The 22,717-nt window shown below is 39.8% G+C and overlaps 1 protein-coding gene across 2 annotated transcripts in view; it reads left to right on the top strand.

Moving 5' to 3' along the window:
* Positions 1-22,717, top strand: part of PACRG (parkin coregulated) — a 221,438-nt gene that overhangs the window by 88,346 nt on the left and 110,375 nt on the right. The window contains exons 3-4 of one of the 2 annotated variants that reach the window (XM_079971950.1): positions 7,928-8,099; positions 16,748-16,897. In XM_079971950.1, coding sequence (XP_079828076.1) covers positions 7,928-8,099; positions 16,748-16,897 — 322 coding nt within the window. The remainder of the gene's footprint in view (positions 1-7,927; positions 8,100-16,747; positions 16,898-22,717) is intronic. The other variant, XM_079971951.1, reaches the window with a different exon arrangement.

Genomic DNA, 22,717 nt, shown 5'->3' with positions numbered 1-22,717 from the left:
CATCTTAGTCTCAAAAGCCAATATAACAGGTGTGTGACATATCTTTCATTTCCCTGACACCCCTGGGAGGTGACACACAAAACTGAATCCTGCACCAATAGAATATCCTTTTAAAAAACAAATGAAATGTGAGAAAGAGGCGGCAGGGTATATACGTGAACTGAAATTTCACTTATCCCTTCACCCCATCAACTACCTCCCCTAGTTCAAGAAGCGTTTGCAATCTCTAACTCATTTCTTTTCTTTTCCTTATTCTGTCTTCATGATGAAAACAAAACAATGCAGAATATTTCCTAGTTGCCTATTTACTAGCCATGCCTGCTTTTCACAAATTTGCAGTTTCCCCTAGAGACTTTTTTTAAGTGTGGGAGGAAACCCAAACCCACCCATAAATACATCCTTAGAAATAGCTGGGCTGACCTGCAATAGTCCAGTGTGTTCTGTATATGATATGCTTTTTTATTACAGAAGGGCTGGTTCCAGAGAGTGTTAGGATTAGGCAAGATCCTGCCCAACAGCACCATCACTCTGCACTGAGCATTCAGCAAGTTGAAAAGATTCTTAGTTTGCATGCCCTCCACAAAAAGAAAGACTGCTCAAAGAAAGTTGTGTACAATACATGTTTCATTGTAGGAAGTGGGGCCTCAGAGCAACTGTACACCTATTAATAAACCATTTGCTGGTTTTAAAAAGTCTGCTCTCGACTAGGTTTGGGGCTGAAATACTTGCTGTAGCTTCAGGATTATATATGGCACTATTTCCTTGGAAAGTGAAGGTACCACTTTAAAATTATGGCCTTGAACCCACCCCCGGCGTTCCAGTTATTTCACAAAGATATACAGTGGTACCTTGGGTTACAGACGCTTCAGGTTACAGACACTTCAGGTTACAGACTCCGCTAACCCAGAAATAGTACCTCGGGTTAAGAACTTTGCTTCAAGATGAGAACAGAAATTGCGCGGCGGCAGCTTGGTTAATGTGTTGGTTTTGGAACTATCACTGGGATAGTTAATTAGCTGTAATTAATAATGTTGGAAATAAATAATAATTTCTTATCGTTCTTTCTTCACATTTTTAATAGTAATCAGCGTTTATTGTGCAAAGAAAATGTGACTAATTGAGCAAGGTGGGAGGTGACATCAGTTCAAAATGCTTAAAATAAACTGAAGAGCAAGAAAACACAAATTACACCCTAGATCTAGAACGGACTGCCCCTTTATTGCCATGGTAACAGTCACAAACATCCTGTCTGGCTTTCCAGCCTCCAGCAGCTGGTTTAGCTGCTGCTTCTTTCTTCTGCATTGCTTCTTTATAGTAACAAAAACATGATACGCAAAGGAAAAGGGACAGGGAGGGAAGAGGAACATAAAAATCAGAACTCTGGCTCCAATTTCTAAGCAGTTGTTCCTAAAATGACCAGCTGGCACAGTTCAGTGGCAGGAGATGCCCAATGGCACTGGGCCTCGAGCAAAGCTGATTAAATGAGCCCTGCTTCCTATCTCTCCCACTGAGGCAGACCTCTTCCCCTTGTAGCTCCCTTTGACCTTCCTCTCTTCCTGCACTGAGAGCCTTTGCTGGGTTTCATTCCCCTCCATGGATGGAAGCAGCCCAACTCTGGTTCCAACTCAAACAATTTAATATACTACTTAAATTGAGACTGAGCCCAAGTACAACCTGTTCAGCCCCATAATTGGGGATTCCTTACTAGCTGAATGGAGAGAAATACAGCTATACGTATTTAAAACGACAGGCAGATGGGCTTTGTAAGCAATAAACTAACATGTAAAAGCTACAACATTTGAAATAGCTTCTAATTTATTTGCTCTGTAGTTGATGTTAAAACAAGTTTTAGCCCTGGAGGGATGGAAGGGGGAAGAGAAATTAAATAGTACAGTAGTTTACTACTTTAAATCAATCTAAGAAGGCTATCTGAATTAATACACAGCTCCAGGCAATAGGATATTTTTGTGTGATTTGTACATCTGCGTTTTCACCATCCAACCATGACACTGTGTGGAATAGGACTGCTGCTTCTGCTGGCAGCAGGTTGGCTGGAGGAATAATCCTTGGTTCATTTAGTGTTCTATTTTATTCAAATGTATATACTTTGAAAATTCCCCATTAGCTCCTATTAAAGTGCTGGTAGAAGGGGGGAATCTGATTTACCACTACCTAGGTCACAATTCTATTGTAGAATAAATGACAACTTTTAAGACTATAATGTAAATGTTCACTGTTTACTCAGATATACTCCAAAACAATGTTTCCTTGCCAGGAAGGGCTAGGGAGGAACATGTGACAGCATGCTTGATATTCTGTAAACAGGACATTAAATCATTTACCCTATGATCCTGATGCTGTTAGCTTGAAAAATCTCACAACCTAGAATAGTGGGGAATTCATGGAATACTGACACCATCCCACAAAACTGAAGAATAATTACATATAGAGGCTACAGGAAGATTTGATGCAACACACATCTACTACCAATATTTCCACACTTGGAAATAAACTACAACAAATATTAAAATCAGTACAAATCTAGAGGGAAATGGAGTTATAACTGAACACATGTATGTTTTGATAAAGAAACTTTGGTGGACTAACTTGCTTTCTCTTTTAATAATGAAGCGGGCAAAGTAAGACCTTTGGGCACTTTATAACATTTTTCTCCAGATTTGCAAACTAGAAAGCATACAATAGTTAAGTGGCTTGCTTTATTTGTTTGTTTGTTTGTTTGTTTGTTTTACTACATTTATCCCACCCATCATGGTAGCATATACTTGGTTCCAGACACTGACTTGATCTAGACCTGCTTCTGTAGGATGGTGGCATAAGAACATAAGAAAAGCCCTGCTGAATCAGGCCAAAGGCCCATCTGCTCTAGCATTCTGTTTAACAGGATGGCCCACCAACTGCCTATGGAAAGTCCATAAGCAGGACTTGAGTACACCACCACTCTTCCCAGCAACTGGTATTTAGAGGCCTCTGGTAGTGGAGTAGAACATAGCTATCATGGCCTCCTATTCTGACAGATTGGTCGGAATCACTGAGGTCAAAGCTACATTTACTTCCTGTAGCCTTCCTTTTCTTTTCACAATTTTGCTAACCCCTCATTCACTCTTTATGCATGACATACTTTATGTATGGTCCCTAGGGATATAATTATGTTTTCATTGTGTGATTCTATATCTTTGTCCAAGTCAGAAGGGCAGAGTAATCCTAATCCCGGACAGAAAACAATTAGAGCTGCAGAGCCACCACTGCATCCGAAACCTTGCTGATTCCTACTGGTCAGGGTGGAATGCAAGGGAGCAGTTTCATTGAGTTTTTGCTAGGCTAGTTGCAGTCTGCACAGCAGAGGGGCCTGACTGGACCCCTCAGCTGGCAATGGCTCATCTCCCCAAAAGCCCCTTTTAGGGGCCTGTTCTATCACGGTGGAGCCCCACTCTTCAGTAGTGCTCCTCTTCACCAGCAGAGGGGTCCATGTTTCATCTTACCACCACCCTGCCCCCAGCCATCAACATTATGGGTGTAGGACTGATCCCCAACTCAAATAACAATACAGATCTTAAGGTTCCATAAGAAGGCTATTAATTTTCTTTACAATAACCAGGAAATAGCTGGCTGCTTATCAGTCAGTTCTCTTCCTCTTCTTGCTGTGCTCTCTTCATGGATATCTGTCAGCTTGTTGTTTTTCTTACACTTTGTAGGTGAAAATCAGGAAGATTTAAAATATGGTTTTTAAATAAATTTAAATAGTAAGCTACACTGATTAATGGAATGATCTCATCTCCAAAGTTTACTTGTTGTATGGCTTGGTTTGCTGCTGTGTCACTTGCTCCTCCATCTCACATATGTGAGGCTTTAACTAACCTTTCTCTTGGGAGGCCATACATAGCCTGGGGTTAAACTTGGAAAAATCTTCTATGTAGAGTTCCATTAAGTTAAGGCTCCAAAGAGGACCCATTCAGTATTGAATTCTGGGCCTGAAGTTCTGATCTCTGTGTATGAATCTGGGGGAGACAAAGCAGCATGTCATGAGCTTTTATTTTCCCCCTGCAAGATTACAAAGGCATCTGTATATCTCTTCTTTCAATATGTCAGTAACAGAGCTGTGTGGTTTGGGTGCTGCTGCCTAGTATGAGCAGTCTGATTTCTCCCCACACCCGGAGTCCAGACTTTCTGTTTTGTACTTGGTGTTGGGTGAGCATTGGATCACAATTTCATTGGGCTGGTTGGTATTGTGGACTCAAATGATTGACCTATTAATGGTTTGTTCTAAGATTTGCAGCTGGGGGTGAGTGGCTGGCAGTTCCAGAATCTGCCTTCAGAATCTGACAGCCAAGAAGGATTTCAGGTCCTCATCTGCCACAAAGTATGTTATTTGTAGACCTTCATTGACCATGGCCCTTTTCTGTTGTTGCTTAAAAAGAGTCTGCATGTCTCTCTCTTTCACGTAAACCATGCTCTATGGCTAGCTTTTAAGGGATTTCTCAGGGGATCTTTAGGGAGATACTGAAAAAGAAATGGAAACCAGCAGTAAAGAGTGACATTTTTTCCTACTGTGAATTCTCACTTTAAAGAAAAAGGCAATGACATATATAATGTGCATTAGCATTCACATATGAGTAGAGGAAAATACAAGTCATGCTTTTCAATATCATCACATTAGGATCTCTGCCAAGAGAGCAAGGTAATTTTATAAATAATTGCTTAGGGTATATACAGCTCTATAACATCTTTATACACCCAGTGACCATGCCTTTGTGGTCCCGAGCTGCATATTTCTCTCTATATATTTCTAGGTACTATGACATATCCATATATACCCTTTGATTCTAGCACAAAATGGGCTTGCATTCTCTTTTCTGGTATTTACTGAGTAGAAATATTTGTTGTTGTTATTGTTTTAAAAAGTTGAGGTGCTAAGGGGCAATAATACAATTTCTCCTATGATACCAATATAAAAAGCCAAGTTCGATGTGGCATTTGCATCCTAGAGCAATTCCCATGTGTGCACTCATGTAAAAACAAATGGGTCATTCATGCAATTGGACTGGAGACAGTTCCATCAATGACAAATAGCCAAGAAACTATCTATCAGGAAGGTGCATGAATGACTCATTCCAGTGATATGTATGTACTTGGAAGAATGACTCTGGGAGCTACTCTGAGGATACAAAATGTTATACTGAAGTTCACTTTATAATAAATATTAAAATTTACACTTATAAAAAATCACAACAAATGAAATTTACACAAATTCTTCTGTAGCTATTCCAGCTAAATCAGAGGCTCCTGAATCTGCTGCTACCTCAGTCTTGTGGGTGGTTGGTGCTATTTTGGCCATAGCTCCAGAAGCACAGGAAAACTTAATTTGGAAATAAATGATGGTGAGAAAATTCAGAGAAAGGGCAATTGCTGATCTTCTGCTTACTGTTCGGCTTTGTGGTTTATACATTTGTTATTTGCATAGTTTGTAATAACTTTTGTTCTCTTTATGAGAGGGAGTATCTACAGACAGCTGTTAGCAGTGTTTCAGCAGACACGGTTAAGTGCAGCCAAGGATTTTTTTAGTTTTGATTCAAAATAGTTTTTGTGGGAAGAATTGAAAAATGTAGAAGCCTGTTGTGGGTGTTAACAAAAAATCCTATTTATCTTGGCATGTTTGCTTAATAGACACTTTTCAAAGCTAAATGATAAACACAAAAGTAAAAGGTTTCACACTGTGGAATTTAATGCTAAAATATTTCTGGATTCCATGTTGTGGGAGGACATTAAACACTGCGAGATAAAGAACAGTTGGCTTCACACCCGCCCAGCAGATTCTTCAAGAAATCCAATATCATTTAAACCGTTACCAAAGTGGTAGCAGTTGCTAGTCGCAACAAACGTTGGGGACAGCTGTATCTTGGAAACACAACTCTCAAAGAGATTTTGCAAATCTAATCCAAGATTTGCCATTTCTCATGAAAAAGCAAGCTAGTTTAATGTGGGTCAAACCAGGAGAATTATTGACCAACTATGGCTGCAGTCCTACAGTCAGCTGAAGAGCCCTTAGAATGTAGCTGCCATTCAGCTGGATGAGATGAGCTCTGCTTCTGAAATGGCACAAACATCCTTGGAGGTGCCTCCAGTACCACCATGGAAAGCTTGAAGCATAGAAGTACCATTCACGGTTTTCTGTTGCACGGGGGACAGAGGTATGCTAGCAGTATGCACTCAGTATAAAAAAAAAACCACCTTGTCACATTTTGGTTTCCTTTACTCAGCTGTGCCATGATGCTTTGTAATCATGATTTAACTCTGTATAATTTTAGTTTTTATTACTTTATTTTATTTTATTTATATACCACCTTTATCTTCCAAGGATCTCAAGGTGGCATACATGTTTCTCCTCTTCCCCATTTCATCCTCACATCTGCAACCTTGTGAGGTAGGTTAGGCTAAGAGATGGTGACTGGCTCAAGGTCACCCAGTGAGCTTCACGGATGAGTTGGGATTCGAACCCTGCTCTCCCAAGTCTTAGTCCAACACTCTAACCATTACTCCATGCTGGCTCTTTTTTCCAATTTTCATTCATCTTAGTGTAAAATTATAAAAGCTTTAATTAATAAAAACATTTATGACCCCTCCAACCCTTATTTCCCTGACACCCTCCTAAAGGGCCAAGAACTCAACCTTGTAGCTGTGGTAATTTCCCTCCCGTTGGGGTCATTGGGTGGGTGGATTTTGATACAGGAGAAATAAAAAGGAAAAGGTATCCCATTTATTATTCTTGCCACATTGAGCCAACAGGCTTAAGAAATAGTAGTAGCTCTGCCAAGGATTCTCCCTCCCCCCTTACTTCCATGGGATTACTCTGTGTATTAATGAAAACAATAGACAATAATTTGAATTTGATAATAGTTCTGAAGCAATATAGTCTGTTGTAATGAAATAAAGCCAAATTAAACTTGACTTCAAAGTTGTGTTTGATGGACTTGGTTCTCTCACATTGAAACTATTAATCTAGAGGGAGCATTCTTAGATGTCAACATTATTAAACATGTGTTCTGCAAGATGCTGGAAAAAGTGGAAGAATGCAGGGTTTTTTTTTACTTCAGTGAATGACTTATCTCATAATTTAAATGTCAACTTCAATAAAATACATAGTTTATTCTCAATATTTGCATTTCTCCTTTCCAAATGAAGGATTGGCATTGGTCTAGACATTATATCCAATTTCATGTTGCAGAATGTTGCACAGAAAATTTATCCTGACCACAGTCGCTGAATGCACAATCCTAATCATGTCTATGCAGAAATAAGTCCTATTGAAGTCATTAGGGCTTGCTCCCATGTAAATGGGGTTAAGATTCCAGCCTGAACCTGTATTATTATTCTAATCATTATGTTTTCAGCTCATTTCTTTATCTGATAACTTCCCAGAGGAGATACAAGATCAAAAATTCAGATGTGTACTTTAAGAGTTACCAAAGTAAGCACCTAAATGTCTCTGGTTGAATCTTCTGTTGTTGTGGGCATATCATGAATATTCTTATAGTTATAACTAATTTGGCCTTTCAGTTGTGTCAGACTTGCATTTGATGAATCAGTTACCTGTTAGACTCAACCTTATTCTTCATTGGAAGGATACCTCCATACTGATTCAGAGCCTTTTTCTCTGGATCAATCATATCAAATAATATTCAGAAATAATAATGTAAAAATACAAATTTTTAAACATCATTGCTTTTGTTCTTCTGGGCAGGAACTAAGGAATACATCATTCTGCAAACATTACACTTGGCATCTTGCCATAGTCTAGTGGACACTAAATTTTGTATTGCTCAATAAAACTGTGTCATGAGTCCTTTGGTTCGCCTGGACATCATGTAGGCTTAATTTAGATTTCTTTTTTTCCCCCTGTGTGCACTTCCAGGTGGAGATAGAGAAGCTGGACTATCATCACTATCTGCCACTGTTTTTCGATGGTCTATGTGAAATGCAATTTCCCTATGAGTTTTTTGCTCGGCAAGGCATCCATGACATGCTGGAGCATGGAGGGAACAAGATCCTTCCTGTCATTCCTCAGCTCATTATCCCAATAAAAAGTAAGTGTGCATATGGAGGAAAGCTAACATTGAAGTTATATATTCAAGCTTTTTGACAAGTTACTAATTAAGCAATAAAGCATGACAGGCTTTCAAGTGGATGATGGCAAATCTGAGTCAATGGTGAGATAGAAGACCAGAAGCCTTTTGCCTTCAATCACACATTTGGTACCTGAATCCCATAAAATTCTGCTGTCTGAATTCCCTGACTCTAATGCTGCTCTTAGTAAATAATAAATTAAATTACCAGATTTCCCTTTTTCTTCTAGTCCCCATCCAGTCATCTTATGAAAAGCACTCAGAAAAGAAAGGTGAAAAAGTACCCCAAAAAAGTTTTAAATGGCTTTATCTTCATTTTCTTTGCTATTTTTAAGCACATTAGTCATCTTTATTCCTAACGTCATGTCTTTTCACATCAGCATGATAATGGCCTGGTTTGGCTGTATATACTAAACAGATATGTATGAGACTTGGTTCTCTTATGGTTCATCTTCGCATCACCAGTGCAAAGATGGTGTGCCAGTGTGGTGTAGTGGTTAATCTGGTGAATCTGGTGAACCCGGTTCACGTCCCTGCTCCTCCACATGCAGCTGCTGGGTGACCTTGGGCTAGCGTGGTGTAGTGGTTAAGAGCGGTGGACTCGTAATCTGATGAACCGGGTTCGCTTCCCCGCTCTTCCACATGCAGCTGCTGGGTGATCTTGGGCTAGTCACACTTCTCTGAAGTCTCTCAGCCTCACTCACCTCACAGAGTGTTTGTTGTGGGGGAGGAAGGGAAAAGAGAATGTTAGCCACTTTGAAACTCCTTAGGGTAGTGATAAAGAGGGATATCAAATCTTCTTCTTCTTCTTCTTCTTCTTCTTCTTCTTCTTCTTCTTCTTCTTCTTCTTCTCCTTCCTTCCTTCCTTCCTTCCTTCCTTCCTCTCTCTTAAAGGTGGACTGCAGTTCAGCACTTCCTGGGTTAATTAACCATAGTTTCCAATTACACATGAACCCTGAAACTATACTTATTAGGATCAGAAGTAACCGTGGTTTAAGATCCTGGCTTGTTCCAATCCTAGTAATCATAGTTTTCCAGTTCAGATCTAATGGGGAATGAGAGTTAATTAAACCAAGAAGTGTAAGTGTTAAGATGAGAACTCAATGAGAACAGTAGGGTACGTATGGTGTGGCAGAGCTCTCCACACTGCTGCTTACATGAACGGGACTGCAAAGGGATGGTGATGAGATCAGGGTAGTGTTTGTACACTACTGCAAGCATAAGATTGGCAGAAGCAGTTGCACTGGTGCATCTGTGTGGCGCTGGCCTTGCTGCTCTACTCCAGACTCTACCTTGAAATGCTGCTACCTTGAAATATTTGTGAACTTTGACCAATATGCATTTTTATCTCATCCAAATAATCTGCTGACATAGTACTACTAGGTAAGTCTCCTTTGGAAATCTCTCAAATATCCCTCTCTTTCAGCTCCCTATATCCACAGATAATAACAATTTCCAGAGTGCTTGTCAAATGTACAAATGTTGCAAAGCATTCTTCTGCTGTCAGTTGAAGCTGATGACCATCTGAGTATTTTCATCTTTCTCCCCCTCACCCTATTTTGCTCTTCTTGTACCAAGGCTGAATGCAGGGAGACTCCCATCTTCTTCCACCTCACAAATAGGGAACAATAATTGGGTCCCCCCCCCCACTACCAAGGGCAGTCTGAGAAAAAAACTGATAGAAGGAAAGAGCTTCATCCCTTCTGGGCAAGTATCTGAACCAGCCTCCAGTAACTATAAAGCAGCTGATTCCCATTGGAAGGTTGCTTGAGTGAGGGTGGTTGAGAGTATAGTTATGGAATGAAGATAAACAAGAAAGGAATAAGGTAAAGGTAAAGGTACCCCTGCCCGTACGGGCCAGTCTTGACAGACTCTGGGGTTGTGCGCCCATCTCACTTAAGAGGCCAGGGGCCAGCGCTCTCCGGAGACACTTCCGGGTTACGTGGCCAGCGTGACATCGCTGCTCTGGCCAGAGCCAGAGCCGCACACGGAAACGCCGTTTACCTTCCCGCCGGTAAGCGGTCCCTATTTATCTACTTGCACCCGGAGGTGCTTTCGAACTGCTAGGTTGGCAGGCGCTGGGACCGAGCAGCGGGAGCGCACCCCACCGCAGGGATTCGAACCGCCGACCTTTCGATCGGCAAGCCCTAGGCGCTGAGGCTTTAACCTTTAGCGCCACCTGCGTCCCTTAGCGCCACCTGCGTCCCTTAGTGCCACCTGCGTCCCTTAAGAAAGGAATAACAAAGGATTAATTCAGCTCTTGCAGTTAAAGCTTGATAAGACAATTAAACTACACCCAAATGTGTTTTAGGCTTCATGTAATCAGCTCACATTGTTTCACATTTTGTAAGACTCCACTGCCTTTCTGGCCTTTCAAAATGCCTTGTAAAAGTATTTTTAGAACACATGAAAACAGCTCAAGAACAGGGAAGAAATTCAGGGGATGGCCTGCAGGGACTGATATATCAAGAAAGGTTAAAATATATAGATTACAGAGTGCAAATGTTAACAGTTTGTAAATGTACTGTCTAGGGAGGTGGATATTTTACTTTATCTTAACTGTTTAAATCAAGACAAGATGCCTTTCTAACAGAATCTAGATTGATCTGGGAATTTCTTGAAATCCAGCTCTCTGTGCCTTTGAGCTTTTCCAGATAAAAGTTGTTTCACACAGGAAGGGCCAACAGAAGCTGCTTTGCTGCTCTAAGTGCTCTAAGTTGCTCCCTTCATGGTTCCTTTATCCCACCCCACCCCCTGTTTGAAGCCCTTTTGCACTGCCTCTATTCAGCTAAATGAAGCCAAGTGTTCATATTTGTATAAACAAAGAAATTGTACTGTAATAGATAGACACTTTGGTCCATTCATTTGTGTGGTGAAAGGCAAAAGGACCTGCAGCAGGGAAACCTTGGGTGGTGATGGATAGCAACACACGATTGCTTCCACATGTCAGATCTGTTACCCCTGGACTCTACAATGTGTATATATTGGGGTTCTGTTCCCTACTGAGGGATTTACAGAAACCTCAAATTATACTGCTCATATAACCTAATTGTTTGGACAATCCCTGCATACTTTAAATTCACAGTTGCCATATGTTCATGGGTGTCCTAATATCTTTCCTTCACTTCCTTCTCTTGTAGGAGTATTGCATTTCCTCAATACTCACATCATACTTTTCCTAGCTAGTGTGTCCTAAGATTGAGCTCATTAGTTTCATGTGGAAAGTGGTTGCATGCTAGAACTATTACATGGCTGCCCATGACATCACTGTTGAGTGACCAAACTGCTCCTCCCCAATTGTGCCTGAAAATTTTTTTTTTTTAATTTTACCATTTGGAAGGGTTGGTGTCTGCCCAGGAGATCAGAATTGTTATTTTCCTGCAAATGACCCCACAGAATAAGGCAAATTGGAGACCTCCTGGTGAGCAAGTGAAATGAGGACTTTTGAGCCTCTGCCTCCATTCCATCTCTTCTAGGTTCTACTCACTTTTGGAGAACTCAGGTCTCTTCAAAGGCCATTCTCTGGCTTGTTGATGGACATTCCTCCTACTTTCCCTAGTGTCCCACCTGGTGCTTCCTTGTGCTGCTGGACTGGTGAGGTTATGTGGAAGCCTGGGAGGCATTTGGTTCCTAAGGTCGAGCAGACCACTGTAATGGTTCCAACTCTGGTTCTAGAAGCCCTGGTGCTGTGCCATCTGGTTCAGTGAGCTCCTGCTTACCTGCTTCATGTTATGTTGTCCTCTGATCACCGCCATCAGACTCCTAGTTCCTGGTGGCTGCACCACCCAGTTCAGTGCTGAGCCATAAAAAATTGTTTTAGCATTGCTTTTTTCAGTGCTACTACCTGCCAATATAAGCTGCTTGGTAAGATTGCAGGGAGCACTAATGTGGTGCATTAGGGCTCCTTGCCCAGGACCCCCTCAAAGCTGGCACTAGAAACTGGTGTGACTTAAAATGCGACCCTAAATTCTTAATCGATTCCCTATTAAGGAATTCAGGCTTCATTGAAATCAATGGGGTGTTTTTATATATAAAAAACAAATTTGATCTAGATGACTTATCTTGAAGTAACCATCTCTTTTATCAAAGGTTGTGAAATACTGGAGCATTGACATTCAATAGCTGAAAAAGTGCATTTGCAATTACCATGTCTAAATTGGATTCTGTAGCTTAGAAAAAGTCACTTCAGCAATTCTTAGTGTTGTAAGAAGCAGAATTTCCTGTTATCATTTCCCATCAAGCATAGCTACTATATGAAGCTACTGTCACAAGTATATTAAACTAATGCTTCTGCACAACCATGTTTGAAGGGTTAATTAAATCCTAGTTCCTCTAACAAATGCCGAAATAGAAACAAAAGGTAGGAAACAACTGTTCAGCTTGGAATTTTTTGGAAAGGGCTGGATAATCTTGAAGAAAAGTCTACTATAGAAATGAGGAACAGAAGGAACAAAATTCAGGTGTTAAGAACAACTGGAGATCACATTAGCAGGGGGGAAAGTTGGATTGGAGAAACATATGGTCATGGAGACTGAATGGAAAGATGGAGCAGAATAAATAGAAGCAATCAAACAATTAGCCAAATAGGGGTGTAGCACAGTTTTGTTCCATCAGTGCAATATTCCAAATGAAAATGTTACTCCAGGACTTGCAGGGCATTGTTTTGAAAATGCTGACTGATGTGATAAAAATGTTTAGTATCAATGCATAGTTTGGTGACGATAATTTGTATTGATTCCATGTTGATTCAATACTACATAATAGGATGTCCTGTATTAGTACAGGACTTTATGAAGCTCACTAGCCATCTCTTAACACCACAAAGTTATTGTGAGGATAAATTTTGGGGTAGGGAAAATCCATGTGCTCTGCATCCTGGGTAAAATAATAATCACAATAGTGTTTTTTAAAAACCCAACAAACATTGCAATCACTGTAATATCAAAGACAGTATCATAAAGCAAATAGCAACAAATTCATTAAAAACAATACAATTCAATAAAATCATAGTAACACATAGTATTCTCAGGATTCTTGCTAATCACATAGAACTTTAATATGGACATTTGAAGAAGAAAAAAATTGATCTGGCATTGTCTGTATACTCTATGACTTCCTTGAGGGAAAGTGAGCCTTCATAAAATTGTTTTCATTAAAAAGGTTCCCAGCACCACCACTATCACTATTGTAATGTTTTACGTTTTTAATGAGATTGTATATTGCAGAACACAGACACATTCTCCTGTGTAAAATTCTGTTTATTGAGGGAAGGTAGCATCATTATTTTTTACAGTATTTGGCATCTTAGAGAGTGACAGATTCCTTCAAGCTATCCAACAACAACAACAAAAAATCTGCTCTGGTTGGTTTCTGTCTCTTTATCCATTAGATGTCAAAACCATTACTCAAGGAAAAGGAAGAATCTTAAATGATCCGGAACAGTTAGAGTTAGAGTATATATACAAGAGAAACTGCTTTTGGTCAGTGACTTACAGCAACAAATAATGAAATATGGGGAGAAGTTAATTTTTTTCCTTTGGCCTGTTAAGAACTGGAAGGTTTGGTACTAAATAGCCCTGTGAAAGGTTATGCACTCAAGCTGTTCCTCTCTGTTAATGTTCTCATATGCCCCTAAGTGGAACATCTGGTCATTTTCTTTTGACAAAACAAGTTACAAGGCATAAATAAGGCTTTGAATTGCCACGGTAATGTATAATTATGTTGAGTAATACATTAACAATAGGACGCGGGTGGCGCTGTGGTCTAAACCATTCTTGGGCTTGCCGATCAGAAAGCCGGCGGTTCGAATCCCTTTGCCAGGGTGAGCTCCTGTTGCTCTGTCCCAGCTTCTGCCAACCTAGCAGCTTGAAGGCATGCCAGTGCAAGTAGATAAATAGGTAACGCTGTGGTGGGAAGGTAAACAGCTTTGGTTTCCATCACCATGTCCCCTTGCGCCAGAAGCGGCTTAGTCATGCTGGCCACATGACCCAGAAAGCTGTCTGTGGACAAATGCCTGCTCCCTCGGCCTGAAGCGAGATGAGCGCCACTACCCCATAGTTGCCTTTGACTGGACTTTAACCATCCAGGGGTCCTTTACCTTTACCTTTTTTACCTTAATACATTAACAGCACAATCCTATGCATTCAGTAGTAAGTCACATTAAGCTGAATGGGGCTTATTCCCAGGTAAGTGGATATGGTTTTGCGTGTTGAGTCCCACAATGCCACCCACCAAAAAATTCACACTTCACACATCAATTTTTGTTTAAGGTTTTTGGCATAATTTTGGCCACAACTTTATTCAAGATACAAAAAATGTGAGTGGTTGCTTAGGCATTGGTTATGACTATCTGTCCTTGCCCTCAGGGACAGAGCTGGCCTTCCGGACACCAACGGAAGCCAGCGTGGAAAACAAGTATTGGGTGAGAAAATGAAGCTGGGCATCAGTCCCTCCCTTCTCACCCTCATGTTCCTGTGGGGCTTTCACGGCCTGAGTCCGATGCCAGGGACAAGGATGAAAAGAATGGCAAGCCCCTGGATTCCTTTAACAGAATTCCCTTTCCGCATCATTTGGAGGGGTAGGCACTTACCCCTCCAAGCACCAATTTAACCAATGCCTAACCGCCAACCTTACAAGTTGTGATGATTTGCTACGCAGTAGGCAAAAACCAAATGGCACCAGCCAATCAGCCAGATGGCAAAATTCCTACCAGGCCCCCGCTCCAAGGCGGACGACCCCATGACAGGCATAGCAAGTTCAAGTGATCAAGAAAAAACCACCCTATTAAAGGGAGGGAGGGCGGGTGATCCGGTGCAAAACGGCCAAGAGGACGTCCAACGTCTGGCCCCTGTATTTAAAGACGCTGACCCCTCCTCCAAATTGGCAACAATCAAAACTCCCCAGCAACCCAATTTTAACCACTTAAAGGCTTGGGTTCCTCACCAAATCTGCCCAGTAATGGCAGGGTGGCTTGTTCCCCCAACCGCAACACGTGCTCTCTGTTAGGGAGAACACGTTTTGTAACTCCTCTCTTGCTCCCATAAGTCAAAATGAAGCTAGGCTTTGACAGGGTTATCTTTACTTAAATCCTTATGTATATTAAATTATTAATGCTGGCATTTTATAATAATTAAATTACTACATTCTTATATAAAATAGTTTCTTAGATAGTGGAACAGAGAATTTTTTTGTTATTGGGAAAGTGGGAGTTTTTTTTACTTCATAAAGAAGGGTATAAAATGATATTTTAATTGTAAGAAACGGCATGCCAACTGCAGCAGTTCAACCCTTGGAGATTACAGTTGCCTCAAATAAGGAACCTACAAGGGAAATATCGATCTCAGGTTAGCTGAAGGGTGAACTGATTTTGCCAGGGGGACATCTCCCCTAGTCTGTCCATGCCAGTCTCCCTGGTAATACAACAAAGTTAGAGTCACACCTCTTCCATGCTATCCTGAATAGTTCATGTATCACTCCACATTCTATTTAATAAAGCTGTGAGCTGTTTAATCATGATTATTGATATTTGCATCTATATTTCCTTCACATGGAAATCATTCTGTATTCATAATACAGTATTCAAGTTCAACCATATATACATAGCATATCCCTTCTGATTGTCTTTCTGACTGTGACATCTGCAGTGTAAAATTTTCAAATTTAGTTGTTATTTTGAAAAAGGATTTCACAATGCTGGGCTTCATAGTATGCTAATCCATCAGTATTAGACAGTCCTCCATAACTGCACAAGTGGGCTTAAAAATTCTGCTACAACTTTGCAAAAATGTGAACGCATGATAAACATTTAAACCTACAGTATTTAACATTTGTTCCAAGGCTGCATCATTTTGGAGGAGGAGGAGGCCAATAACTTGGATAATTTGTATTCAAATTATACATTTGAAAATATAATTGACTTTTAAGACAAGGGAGAATACAACATTCTTCCTTTAAAAATAAAACATAAAACAAGTGAATGGAGACAAAAGGTATTATTGAAAACCATAGCAAAATTCAGCTGCTTAAAACTACACAAAAATTTCTCAAGTAGGCAAGAATCCTTATTCTTTATCAGATTGTTTGTCTTTTAAAAGAAGCCTACAAGCTTTTCTCTGTAAACATTTGTCTCATTGTGCTGGTTCTTGAAATACTAAGAATTGTTAATTGAAATGAATAAAGCGATTGCTAAGCAAGCAGATACAAACAGGCTAATTGTTGCATTAGAATGTCTCTATTGTCAACATTTGCGGGTTGCCTTCGCGGTTCCATTAGTCCCAGTGGTACTTACTGATAGCTTTTTTTCTTTCTTTCTTTTTTGGAAACAGTAACATAGGCAGCAAGGAGGAATAATGAGCTGCCTTCTTGGGGTTAGTGAGGAGTCAGCACAAATTGTGGGAACAAATAACAGTCAGACAAGGCAGTGTTTTATAACATTGGGGCTGCAATCCATCTTTGGGTTCCTTCAAAGCTGGGCTAATAAAGGCCCACTTACAATCCCCAGCAGAGTACAGTTTAATTAAATTTGTCCATTAGAGGATTTCTCCCCCTCCCTTGTACATTCCTGAAATTAATTCTTCTGTTTTCTGCTTGTCTCTTTTCCTTTATCAAAGATGCGCTGAACCTTCGAAACCGACAGGTCATCTGCATCACGCTCAAAGTTCTCCAGCACCTGGTTGTGTCAGCTGACATGGTGGGGGAAGCCTTAGTGCCCTATTATCGACAGATTCTCCCCATTTTAAACATCTTTAAGAATATGAATGGTGAGTGATCCTAGCAGTTACCGCACCTAGCAAGTCCTCCAGCCAGGAGGGGCTTGAGGCAGGGTTAATTAACAGCACAGTTAGATTTTACTACTGCATATAAACTCAGATACATTTGGCACCCTCTCCTGTTATTCTCCAGGGATGGAGCAAAATTAACAACTTCATTTATTACTTCTTACTGGTAGAGCTTATTCAACACATTACAGAAGCACTGGAGCAGCTCTGTAATCTACCAATAATTAATTTGTAAAGTTTTGTAGCACTCTTTTAATTCATTAATAGATTATACACACCCCTGCACTGCTTTCACCTGACAAGTTAAGACTCTACCTCTTGATCCTTCTCAGAACTTTTCTAATTGGTAAAGTTTGGTGGCATTATTTCCTGCCTTGGTACCCAATATAAGTAAAGTTTTAAACTGATTTATTCAGTTTGAAAGGTAATTTAGTTTTAAAGGAATTTGTTATTCCAAATTCTTTATATTCCTGTTGTTATAAAGTTGGTCTAGCTAAGCTATGTAGTCTTGCTGTTGAGCAGTTTAAATATTTCAGTAGGGAAGTATTTTTACTTCATTTTATGTCTTTAAAAATGAAGTTTACTTAATGAAGAATTAGTGTATAAACTCTTCATGCCACAACCAAGCTGCCATTCTTCTTAAAAACCACTTGATGTATTGTTGGACTGGTCACTTTTAAGTAATTACCTTAACATTTTGTGCTATTATTTTAGTATAGCAATGCAGATGAAACTAACTGGGTTTGTTGGAAGCCAGGCTAATTAAGATAATACAATTTGCAAGATGTAAAAAATAAATAAAAATCTGGTATTTCAGTAACATATTCACAAGCCTTACCTTTCACTCACATTGCCACCCTATGCATATTCTTATTTAGTTCGCAACTTACTTCACAGCCCATAAAGTTTAGGTGATACAGCAACAGTAGTTGTTACTTGGGGAGGAAAGGGCTATTAAATGAGTTGGGGACTTTTGATCGATGCAAATTATGTATTATTAGCCAATTAACAATTAAAATGTTATCTGATGTGGCTAGAAGAATGGGAATGAGCAGCATCAAGGTAATAATAATATTTTTATTATTTATACCCCACCCATCTAACTGTGTTGTCCTAGGCCCTCTGGGCGGTATAGAGAATTGTGGAACATCGACGAAATGTGACAGTTCATTGCTCTGACATACATGGAATTCCAGAGCAAGCAGGTTTCTCTCCATTCTCTTGAATGGATGCAACCACTTTCTGTGTCCATCTCTTTTCATGTTTGGTGCTGCCCCTTCTCTTGAGAAAGTGAGATACAAAGCAAATTAAAAGTTTAAAGTAAATAGGGGTTGCCCAGTACAACCTCCCCCCCCCCCTTAAGTCTGGGGCTATTCTCTCCAGAATCATATTAAGAACTCATCTAAGGAGAGGGAAGAATTGAATCAAACTGGTTTTCTTGTAGCTTTTAACATTATAAAATTATGCTTTAAATAGACAGAGGACCATGTAAAAGTAAATTACACTTCTACACTGGTCAGATGATTAGAATTATGAATAAAATATTTGAGGCAATAAGCTTTTATAATTGCTGTACCAGTGCTATTTTTCTACAAAAAGAGGTGCTGAAACTCATGAGCGCCTCCCTTGTTCTCTTATAATGGCAATGGCACCCACCTGAAAAGTGCTGAAACTGAGTTCTGGTGAGTGCCGGCTGAAAAAGAAAGCCCTGGCTATAGGTCTGTTGAAGTTGCACTGCCTTATTTTCTGGTATTTGGTTTTTCTTCTTATTCATTGAGAACCCAATAGTTAAAGATTTCTGGAGATTAAAAAATAAGAAAAATATAATGTCTGTGACATGGCTTAGGTCTGTTGTCAACCCTGTGACACAACTTGAATCTATTACCTTCTGGAACTCAATACAGTCCCAAAATTTGGTATTTCTTTACAAGGTGCATTTTAAAACAAATCAATGGGAGAGAAAAACCAATTTTTTAGTATTTGAAAGTGTTTTATTTTTGTTGTTAAAATAATGAACCCTTGTTGTGCAGTTCATATTATAACTGGAGTTTTGTGAAGGTGCCTGAGGTAAATAAATGCTTAAAAGAATTAGGAATGCATTTTATGCTTTTTAGTGAGAAGGCAGAATTTATCATGCAGGAGGACCAAAGGGAATCTTCAAAGCTTAGCACTGTCATGTGTTGTATTCTATGGATATTATATAAAGCATAGGAAGTGGAAATTAGTTTGATAAGTGTTAGACAGTAGTATCAAGTAAATCCTTTTTGCATAACATAGTCAGGTAAATGGAAATGCCATTGATCTACTTTAACAACTATTATATGCTGTCAAGTGAAAACGACTGTAATGGCTTATATGCATTATAAAGTAAAAACATTTTCATGTCATCAATTTATCTTATTCAGTAGTGATCAATAACTGTTTGTGAAATGCTGTGCAGATTAAACAGCCCAGAATATTTTGAAACAAAACCCTGTCGACCTCTGCAGCATACAGTGTAAAGGCACAGATTTAAAATGTATTAAATTAAGTTAATCATTTTGATATCTGTAAGCCCTGATGTGCTAAAAGTTAAAGCGTTAAAAGCTTCTTTTGTAATAGAAGGCCATCATTGTTGGTCAATGAAATGTTGACCCATTGAAATTAATGAACCTAACTTAGTCATGTTACTTCATTTCACTGGGTCTACTCTGAGTAAAAGTGAGTAAAACCATCCCATGAAAAGATATTAACTTCTGGAATCAGAACTTTGAACATATGCAATACTTCCTGACAGTTTATCTATAGATTACTGGGGAACCACTAGAGTTAACTATAAGACTTGTAATCACAGTTGTGCAATACAAATTTACTTTGCGTATTAAGTGTTAACTGGAACACTCATGGAATCTTAAGTCTAGTCACTAACCGTGTGGGTTTAAACACATTAAAGTAAGTCACACACAACTCAATAATCTGGTTAAGGCCATCTGCTACCTACTGAAATCCTGCCTAAATCGGTGGAATTAGTATTCTAGTGTTAGTAGTTTGTAGTCTAAAGGTATCTGACAGTGCTATTTTATAAGGTAGCATTATCTGAACAGAAGATTCCTTCATTTTAAGCTAATCCCCCCCCCATATGACACAGCCCACAATTTTTGGTATACCCCCCGACCCTCTGGAGGGACTTTTTAGCAGTTGCAAGGGCCAAAAAGCGGCCGGGGGGGGGGATATCTACTATGTGAGTTTACCTTCTGCTCATGCAATGTTGGATTCCACTCTCTAATATAGGGGTAGTCAATGTGGTGCACTTCATAAATATCGGACTGCAACTGTAATCAGTTCTGACCATTAGCCATAGTGGTTTGGGCTCATGGGAGCTGCAGTTCAAAACATATGGAAGGCACCATATTTGCTATCCCTGCCATAATACTTAGCAGCCACCACTAGGTTACTACAATGCATGATATGTGGGGCTGCCTTTGAAGACAATTTGGAAACTGCAGCTGGTGCAGAATTTGGTGGCCAGGTTGCTCACTGATGCAAGATGGTCTAAGCACATATAACACCAATCCTGACCTGATGGCACTGGCTACCAATTATTTTTGGGTTGAATTCAAAGTGCTGGTTTTGTCCTATATAGTATCATGCATCTCAGAGCCCCAGTACTTCAGCTTAGGAAGCTGTCTTATCCTGAGTCAGAGCATTGGGTCCATCTGACTCAGTATTGTCTACACTGACTGGCAGCAGCCCTCCAGGGTCTCAAGCAGGGTTCTTTCCTAGACCCACCTAGAGATGCCAGGGGTTGGGACCTCCTGCATGCAAGCAAGCAGATGCTCTACCATTGAGCTACAGCCCTTTCCCAAGGACTGCCTCTCTCCATAGGAACTGACCCAGGCTCTTCTCCATGTGTGCCCACCACAGGAGGTCTGGAGAGGGGAAACATAAGAATGGGCCTTTTCAGTGGTGGGTCACCACTTGTAAAAAGGTTTTCCTCTAGGGGGCTTGCCTAGTGCCATCCTTGTCAAGTTTTGGGTGCCAGGCGAAAACTTTCCTTTCGTTTATTCTTAAATATTATTTATTTCCTTTGGATATAAGACATGCAACAGCTACATAAAAAGAGAATTAAAATAAAACAACAGTATATGCTCAGATAAACCTTTCTAAATATATTAACAAAGTTTTTTGTGTGTATATATGTATATGTGTGTGTGTATAAACAGATATGAAATGATGTATAATAATGTGTATGCTTAGATTGCTGACCATTTGTAAAAGGTATTTTGTTTTTAAAAAACACATTTCCTTTTTACCTGCACTTTTGGCCCTTAGTTTTCTGTGTTTTAAAGAATTTTGGATCCATGCCATCAGCTGATAGGTAGATGGGTGTGGTTTGGGGAAAAGACCGGGTGGGTCAAATTGGACCTGCTTGCAGGCCAAGATTGGTCTACAGGCCAGAGGTTCTTCATCCTTGGTTCCACTGTAGTTGTAACATGAAAGCTCTGCCAAAGTTACAAGCATTTTCTGTGGCTGATTAAGTGACAGCTTTATTTACATCCCAATCCTATGCAAGTCTAGTCAGAAGAAAGTCCTATTGCTTTCAATGAGGCTTACTCCTAGATAAGTACGGATAGGATTGCAGCCTTCATCAGCTTTCCTAACCATCTGTATTTGGGTTTTTATAACATACCGTCTAACACATTTGAGAAACTATAACACTTCCTATTTATTATTGCTGTATAATTTGTAATTACTGTCTTAATTTCTTAGATGGAAATGCAGTATTAGCCTGTGTGAAATAGAACTGACTCAGCAGTGATTAATTAAAAGTTATTAATACTTAGCAGTTCCTTCTGATGTGTTAATAGCCTAATTAGTTCAGCATCTTAAATGACTGAAAAAAGAAAATAGAAGATTCACCAAGTCAGATGATGTGCTCCATTTTGACAAATGTAACAACATCAAGGCATTTAATATCCACCCAATATAATGATTATTGGCTAGTGGATATAAAACACTATATGGCCAGATGAGAATCCTGAATTCTGCTTCCTTTAAAAACAAGTCATGTTTTAAAAACTGGCCAAATAAAGTATACATCAGATAAAATGTAATTACACAATCCCTAAGTATTCTGGGGCTACCCAGAAGTCCAGAAAAGTGAATGCAATGCTATGTAGTACATGAAACATGGTACTGTAGTCAAAACAAACAGCTCCATGTTGAACACTCCTCAAGTGATACAACTTAAATGTCTAGATATCATTACATTACATATTTTTTTCTTACTTCATTGGCTGCTGCTGTCAGGGGTAAAGAACTACTCAGCACAATGATGTAAGGTCACATAACGGAGGAGGAAACTCAACAAGTTTACTGTTTTTGGTGGCAGTGCCATTTTTAATAGAATGTAGCTCTGCCCTCCTTTCCAGAACTTTTTTCGGTCAGCACTGGGTCTGAAAACTGTACTTGTGCTGTTGATTGATTTTCTAACAGGGATCAAAAGAGTCACTGGTGCTCCCTGAACTTGTTAGATATGTTGTTGGCCTCTTACCATGCTTGCTTGAGGACATGCATCAGAACCTACCTCTGAATTGAAGGAGTCCCTCAGAAATAACAATTGACTGAGGAAATTAGTAGTCTGATGCTGAGATAACCTCTTCCAGCTTCAGGTTCTGACTTTATTAATGCTGGGGACCAGACTACTTGCTGTTCAGTAGAGTTGGCTCAGCAAAGAAAATTTGCTAAATTAAAAACAGCATAATTTCATCTGGATTGTGGAGCATCAGCATAGAACAGGGGTGTAGATATCTAGTTCATGGC

Source organism: Podarcis cretensis (assembly GCF_951804945.1).
Source record: "Podarcis cretensis genome assembly, chromosome: 3".
NCBI classification, from domain to species: domain Eukaryota; kingdom Metazoa; phylum Chordata; class Lepidosauria; order Squamata; family Lacertidae; genus Podarcis; species Podarcis cretensis.
This window is presented reverse-complemented; position numbering and strand designations above follow the sequence as displayed.